At 47.2% G+C, this 7395-nt stretch overlaps 1 protein-coding gene across 1 annotated transcript; it reads right to left on the bottom strand.

Annotated features, from left to right (window-relative positions):
• Positions 1 to 295: 295 nt before the first annotated feature.
• Positions 296 to 5375, bottom strand: LOC115903726 (gap junction beta-2 protein-like). Its single transcript, XM_030948383.1, has 2 exons — positions 5252 to 5375; positions 296 to 2964 (listed from the first exon to the last, which is right to left on the bottom strand). Exon 2 carries the CDS (start codon positions 2940 to 2942, stop codon positions 2265 to 2267), a length of 678 nt encoding a protein of 225 aa, XP_030804243.1. The 5' UTR covers positions 2943 to 2964; positions 5252 to 5375; the 3' UTR covers positions 296 to 2264.
• Between the last annotated feature and the right edge of the window lie 2020 nt (positions 5376 to 7395).

Here is a 7395-nt window from a genome sequence, read left to right as displayed (position 1 = left end):
TTAGTGTTAACAGTTTTGGTGTGTTTCATTCCAAGTTCCAGCTAAATTCAAAGGTAGGTGGTGAAAACAAACTCTTTCCCTATGGAGCTGGTTAAGTTTATCACTGGCCTTTTCCAGCTGCAAGGCTGTCTTAAGCAGCACATTTGATTTCAAGTGGAGATTTCAGGGTAACAGGCAGTATAACCAATGGAAACACCAAACTGCAGCAGAAGGCTAAAATCCTTACACTAGACCTTGGCTATTGAGTATCTCATTAGTGCATATCCACTATGGTAAACAGATTTTTATTAGACACATCAGGTAACATACAGCATGTATAAGTAATGCAGAAAACAGACACCACAAAAGTGCTTTAATTATAATTCAGGGGGAAAAATCTTGTTACAAAAGAAATGTAATACTAGAGCACTGGGACTAGTTTGCTCTCTTTGTACATGTACATGGAATAATGCAGGAACTCTATCAAGCACAAACCTCGTATGGGCCAAAGTGTGTTCTTTGGAGTTGAATTAAGGATGTTTTCACAGTCCAGGTTTCCAGTCCAGTTCATTATGAATGACCTTCTAAATTTTTTTCATGGTTCTGAGGATGGTGTTTTTATGGTTTTCTTGCTTTCCTCTTAGATGACGGATTTCCATCTGCAGTCAAGTTGTAACGGTGGATGTAGCTCACAAGCAAGGCAAGCCTATTTATGCTCCACTTTCAGTGCACAGTGAAGGGTCATGGGTCTTAATTCACGCAGCTTTGTTTACTCCAACAGTGACAAATTTAAATGTACAGTAAAAGATAATGCAAACAGAGAAGCTGAGCTAGTGCTCATTCATTTGAGAACAGCCAGTTATTACAGCTAAGGAGGAGAAACAGCTTTCTAGAAGTGGGTTCAATGGGTAGGCACTTGGGAGATCAACTGTGTTGCCCTAAGTGCCACATGCTGCCCATTACAGGTATAAAACACCTTTTGAGACAAGACCAGACTAACTCATCTAGTATTTCAAATTACTAATACACAATTTACAGCACAGCAGTGTGAACTTTAAGAAAAATATCAAGCTCCTCCTCTTTTGTGATTGGGTCCCTTCACTATTTTAGCTCTTCAAACTATCTGTAATTCCTGCTAGGCCAACTTTAAGAAAAGTAATGGTGATTTAATCTCACTGTGTGGAATGTCAGAGAGACTGGGAGTGGTTTGCTCAACTCATTTGAATGGCACCTCAGATAGGGAGAAGGTTTTATGAAGAAGAGCTGTGCAGGGTAGATAGAAAAAAAGGAACAATTGAAGGAGCACAGGATATCATGCTGTAAGTTGCAGCACTTCTTTTGGATAACCAGCAGAACAAAAAAAAAAGGCACTTTTTCTTGGTTTTTATTCGAAAAAAAAGCTTTAAGAGTATACAGCTGAGTGAGGCACATTCAGGTGGTAAAACATCTCTTTATCAGATGAAGTCTACTGTAATGAGATTCTTCACAACATACTGCGAGACAACAAGAGAAGTTGTTGCACTGCCTCCATCCTCCCAGATGTGACAACCCCTTTTTTCATCTGATCAAGAGAATGAAAAATGAACTTCATTCCTCCCACTGCTGTAGTCTTTGTGACTATGGGGAGGCAGCATTGACCTAATGGCATTCACAGGCAGTTGATACTGTCCACCCCCAACCCTTAAGGAAATGCTTCTCAGTGCAGGCAAGATGAGAAGAAAAAATCAGATACTTTGATGCAAAGCTGAGAGCATGCACTGCCATAGTATCTGTGTTCCTACACAGATTACTGCCCTCCAGATTACTTAGAGAGGACACCTAGTATAAACACAATCACCTCCCTGTCTTCTTCCTCCTCAAAATCTGTGATGTGCACCAAAAAAATCCTTTACCTCCCTTTTCACCAAAGACCTTTGATACTGTTTTGCCTCTGAGCCAACACAGTGTGTTTGTAACTCCTGGATCTCCTCTGCGCACTAGAGCCTTCTCTGGTCCTTTGCATTCCCAGTGTTTGAAGAGTTAGCTGTCCCAACAATAGGCATACTTGGAGAAGCTGGTGCCAGAAGGCGGCTCTCTCTAATTGTGGATGCAGGAATACTGAATTAGCTTATGATCTTTAAAACCTGCCTTAGCACCAGCTTCCTGGGGAGGCTATCAGTTTTAAAATACAACAGAACATTCTTTTTTTATCCTTTTCCTTGAGTATGAAAATATTATTTATTGTTTTCTTACACCTAAGAAAGTTGAAGGGAAATGGGGAGCCAGTAAATCCTGAACCCAGGGACTTATTTCAAAACTGCTGCTTTCCCAGATTCTTTCGTGCAAACTTTTATCACTAGGTAGCACAACTCAGCCAGATTCAACATCATGCAGATCCCAGATACTGCAAGCATGAAAATAGTAAATGTGGTTTTCTCAGTGGGCCGAGACACAAAACAATCCACAGTGTTGGGGCAGGGCCAAGCGTCGCACTTCACCAGGCGGGGCATCTGGAAGCCATCGTACATGTAATAGAACACATACATGAAGACAGCCTCAAAGATGATCCTGAAGAAGATGCTGCTGGTGTATGTCCACCACAAGGGGCCCCGAATGTGAAGCCTTTGCTTTTTTAGCTCTTCAATATCAATTTTCTCACCGTTTCTGAACCGCCTTTTCTTCTCATGCCTGGTGTAAGCCACATGCATGGCCACCAGCAGCGCAGGTGTGGAGACAAAGATCAGCTGCAGGGCCCAGAGTCTGATGTGAGAGATGGGGAAAAAGTGATCATAGCAAACATTTTTGCAGCCAGGCTGAAGCGTGTTGCAGACAAAATCTTGTTGTTCATCTCCCCAGACTCTCTCTGCAGCCACAACTAGGATCATGATACGGAAGATGAAGAGGACTGTGAGCCATATCTTCCCAATACTGGTGGAGTGCTTATTTACACCTCCCAAAACACCCTGCAGAGTTCCCCAGTCCATCTTCTCTTCTGTGTCCTTTTACCTGCAAGATGACAATACACAGAATGGTCACTTTTCAAACTGTGAAAAATCAACTCCAAACCTGTGAAAAAGAGAACTTACTAACAGTCTCTCCAGAGCCATAAGTGTAAGTCACTTTCATTTAGGTCACCCATATGTTTATGGATTCAAACAACTTATTAAACTCTCTTTCCATCAGTTTATGATGGGACAAGCATACCTCAGTGTATTACTCAACAAGGCTTTGGGCAGGAAATTCGTTCATCTTAATACAGTTCCTCTATACATCCTCCATGTTCTCCTGCCCTTTCTGTGGTGGACTCTGGTTAGTATTTTGCCTTTCAGTGTACTTCCCAAAGCAAGAGAAATTACTATCACTGCATGAGTTAAGCCACATCTAGACAAACTAGAGTCTTCTCTAGCATTTTTACAGGATTTCTTTACCAACACCATAGCCCTAGAAGGCTGAGGTGCTTTCCTTGTCCCAGAGGTAAGTACTACTTGGCCTTTTTCAGCAGAAGTCCTTGCTCCACACAGACACCTCCAGCAGGCCTCCAAGGCTTTCTGTTCCAGCTCAGACAAGGCCCTTAATCTCAAAAGTACAATATCTGAATTTGCCAACAGTGGTGAGAAGCCTCAAGCCAGCTCTGTCAGGGCTGCATGCTTATATAGCACAAACCATCAGGCAAAGGCAGATAGAGCAACGAATGTGGAAGGGCAAGCTCTGCTCTGTCATCCAAAAAAGGAGGCAAGCAGAGTCACAGAGTTGAGAATAAAAAGCCCTCATCTGAAGAGTTTATGTTGATTTTCCAGATGCTATCACACTCCAGCAGAATACAGAAAGTCAGACATCAGAGAAGTTTGATTTCAGCTTTCCTCCAACTCTTAAAAACTAAAATCCACTCTTTGCCCCTTTTGAAAGTAAGTTTTGCTGAAGTTCAGACCTCAGTCTCAGGGCTCAGCTTTCACTGATTGCAGCCATTTGGAAACTATCACTGAATTGGACAAAACACTTTGAAACCCGACCTGGGAACCTGCATAGCTGGTCCATCATGTCTCAAGGCTAGACTGGGGGAGCCACATGGGCCATGGATAATAGCTCCATCTCCTCTTGGTGCTGGCTGTGTGCTGTGGAGAGAGCATGGTACCTTGCAACGCAACACAGGCCAAAGTCTACAAAAATCTCTCATTCTCACACAGCAGAGAGGGGGGCAAAAAAAAATTTTTACCCTGGTGCAGTTTCATCCCAACCAAAGGGACAAAACGTGCCCCAACACATACCCTTGGTACGAGGGCCTAGCTTGTACGGACAAGCCTGGAGGCAAGAGGGAGAGGTCAGATTTACTGTGATGCGGAAAGGTAAAATTGGGTAAGGCAGAAAAGAAAACAACTTTGAGAAGATGACTGGAATTCCTGAGACTTCTCATGCTTTGACTCTGCTGAAACTGGCACCATTTTATGCAACATTTTACACTGAGCTAACCTACAGGCTATGATGAGATAGCTGCATTATTCTGTTAAGAATTGCCTCATATCTGTTGCACAGTCAATAAAATCAAGTAAATTAAACCTTTACAAGAAGCTAATCAGAACTGAAGGAAAGTCTGGGAAGTGCATATCGCTGAGCTGAACAGCCTGGGCTCCCAAGTGCCATCTCACACAGCAGTTCCAAAGCAAGGCTGCAAGTTTTGAGGGGAGCAAAAAACTCTTCTCCCTCTTATCTGCCACTACCGAAACACTGCAGTAGGTTCTTAGGGAGCCAATCTATCCGGACCCCCAACTTGCCAACCAAGACACCGTTATTGAAAACACTCCAAATCCCCACTCTGGGTTAGTAGCTGGATCCCAGCCCCTCCCTCCCTCCGCGCCGACCTTTATCCCGCCGAGTTCCCGCGCGGCTTCAGCGGAGGGAAGCGGCAGGATTGCCGTCCGCTCCTGTCAGCGGGCACCCTCGGCAAACGCCGGCTTTGGCTCGGAGCTCCGAGGGCTCCTCTCGGGACGGGCTGCGCGGTCCGAAGGTGCCGGCCAGCCACAGTCACCGCCCCCGGCCCCTGCCCCGCCGGTCCCCGGGCTGACAGCCCCCGCCCAAGCACGGCTTGCCCGGGGTCGGGGCTGTGGCGTGGCTGCCCCAGACCCGCCGGGACGGCCCCGACCCGAGCCCCACTCCAGCACCCGCCACCCGCTCGGGGGGGCGCACAGCCAAACCCCAACCTCGGTCCCGATCCCACCGCTGCGACACGCGGGAGCCGCTCCGCACCCTCCGCTGGCACGGCTGGGCAGGACACAAGGAAACCGCTCCGGACCCTCACCTGGCACGGCTGGGCAGGACACACGGGACGCGACAGGCGCGCCGCGCTGCTCCAAGGTCCGCTGGCGCCTGCGGAGCGGGCTGCCCTACCCCGTCCGACCCCGAGCTTTAAGGTCCCTCCCCGTTCACCTGCAGCCGCTTTTAACCCGCCCCCGCCCGCCCCCACTCCTCCGGCCGCTCGCGGAGGCGGCGGTGGGAACCCAGGGCGGGGCCGGGCCGAGCTGGGCTGTGAGGGCTGAGCCGCCGGGCTGAGCCACGGGCAGCGGCACTGGGCTCTGCCGTGCCCTTGGGGCGGGAGGTGCTGCGGGCAGAGCGGGACAGGGGATGGTGCCCCAGCGGGAGCGCCCTCAGGTTCGCCCGGCACGTCCGTGAGCACCGGGCGCGCATCGGGCGGAGCGCGCCCGGTACCCTGCAAATAGGGCCCGGCGCCCGGATTGGTTCCCAAGTGTTGGCAGAAAACACGTCCCGGAGGGGAATCAGTCCCGCGGGACACTCCGAAACTGCCCCTGAGCCGTGGCAGCCGGAGAAAATCGTCACCTTGAGAAAGTTGGGACAACGTTCAGATAAAACACAGCTCCCATAGATTTTTCTCTGGGGTGAGGCAGGGCTACAGAGAGAAACCTGAGAGACCTTCTTAGAAGGCCTGAGTTTGGATGACGAGTAGGTAAACTAGCTAATGAATTGATAATTAAAAATTCTCGGTAGCCAGATGTAGGGATAACAAGGGCATCAGACAGCTAAAGGCAGGATAGAAGTAAGATCTTGCTTTTTCTTTGAAAAAGAATTCCTCACTGGGGTGCGCAGCCTTGATTTTACTGCTGCTGCGCAGAGGGAGTGAGGATTAACGTTGGTTTTGTGAGAGAAAGTCATCTAGCAGGAAGTATAAAGGGTGACTTAAATCAGAGCTGCCATGTGAAGATCTGTCACTAGATGTTATTTGTCTGGTGATTGAGCTCTGGTGTTCACAATTAAAAAAAAAAAAAGTTTCTTCTTATTATAGTACTCTTTAAGCCTCATCTTTAAGGAAAGGTTTTGTGGACAAAGTCCAAGCCATCCATGTATGAATTACTTGTATCAGCACTAGAAGCCCTTACCTTGGGCTTTGCTTGTAACATGTAAAGTATACCCAGTGTTTCTCCCGGCCTCAGGGTAGCCTCACACAGTCTGCACTTCACCGAAAGCATCCAAACAAGCATGACTTCTATTAAATGATGCTTCATTACAACTTAGTAAAGAGTCTTGACTTTTCAAAACACTGACAAAAATTCCTACCAGAAATGGATGCTGTGTTAAAAAGGATGTGTAGGAAAAATAATAAAAATTTGTCTGAGTATAAAAAGTGTTGCTGAAAATGCTGTGTTTGTATCTTGAAGTAAAGCTCTGTATATTACACCTAGTGCTGAGTCTGGTTTTGTGACGTGTCTGGGAGTAGAAATGCTTTCATCAGTAGGGACTTAAATAATATTTAAATTTGATCTAGTAATTTGTATAGGTAACAATTACTAGAAACTCGAATTATGTGTGTATCTGCAAAATTACAAATTAATTTGGCTTTGCTGTCAGAGGTTTAGAAAGTTAAGTTGGATTTCATAGGATATTCTAAGTTGGAAGGGACCCACACAAGGATCACTGAGTCCAACTCCTGGCCCTGCACAGGACACCCCAAGAGTCACACCATGTGCCTAAGAACATTGTCCAAACACTTCTTGAACTCTGTCAGGCTGCTGCTGTGACCATTTCTCTGGTAAACCTGTTCCAGTATCCAGTCACCCTCTGGGTGAAAAACCTTTTACTAATGTCCAGCCTAAACCTCCCCTGATACAACCTGAGGCCATTCCTGGGTCCTGTCACTGGTCATCAAAGGTCACTGGTCAATGTCTGTCCCTCCTTCTCCCCTCACAAGGAAGCTGCAGACTGCAATGGGGTCTCTCCTCAGTCTCATCCAAGCTGAATGCATCCAGTGACCTCAGCCACTCCTCATATGGTTTCCCCTCAAGGCCCTTCACATCCTTGTTGCCCTCCTTTGGACCCTCTCCCATAGTTTAATGTCTTTTTTATGTTGTGGCACCCAGAACTGCCCCCAGCCCTGGAGGTGAGGCCGCCCCAGAGCAGAGCAGAGCAGAGCAGGACAATCCCCTCCCTTGC

Source organism: Camarhynchus parvulus, chromosome 1 (assembly GCF_901933205.1).
Source record: "Camarhynchus parvulus chromosome 1, STF_HiC, whole genome shotgun sequence".
Classification (NCBI taxonomy): domain Eukaryota; kingdom Metazoa; phylum Chordata; class Aves; order Passeriformes; family Thraupidae; genus Camarhynchus; species Camarhynchus parvulus.
Note: the sequence above shows the minus strand (reverse complement) of the source record. Positions and strands in the feature narration are given on the sequence as shown.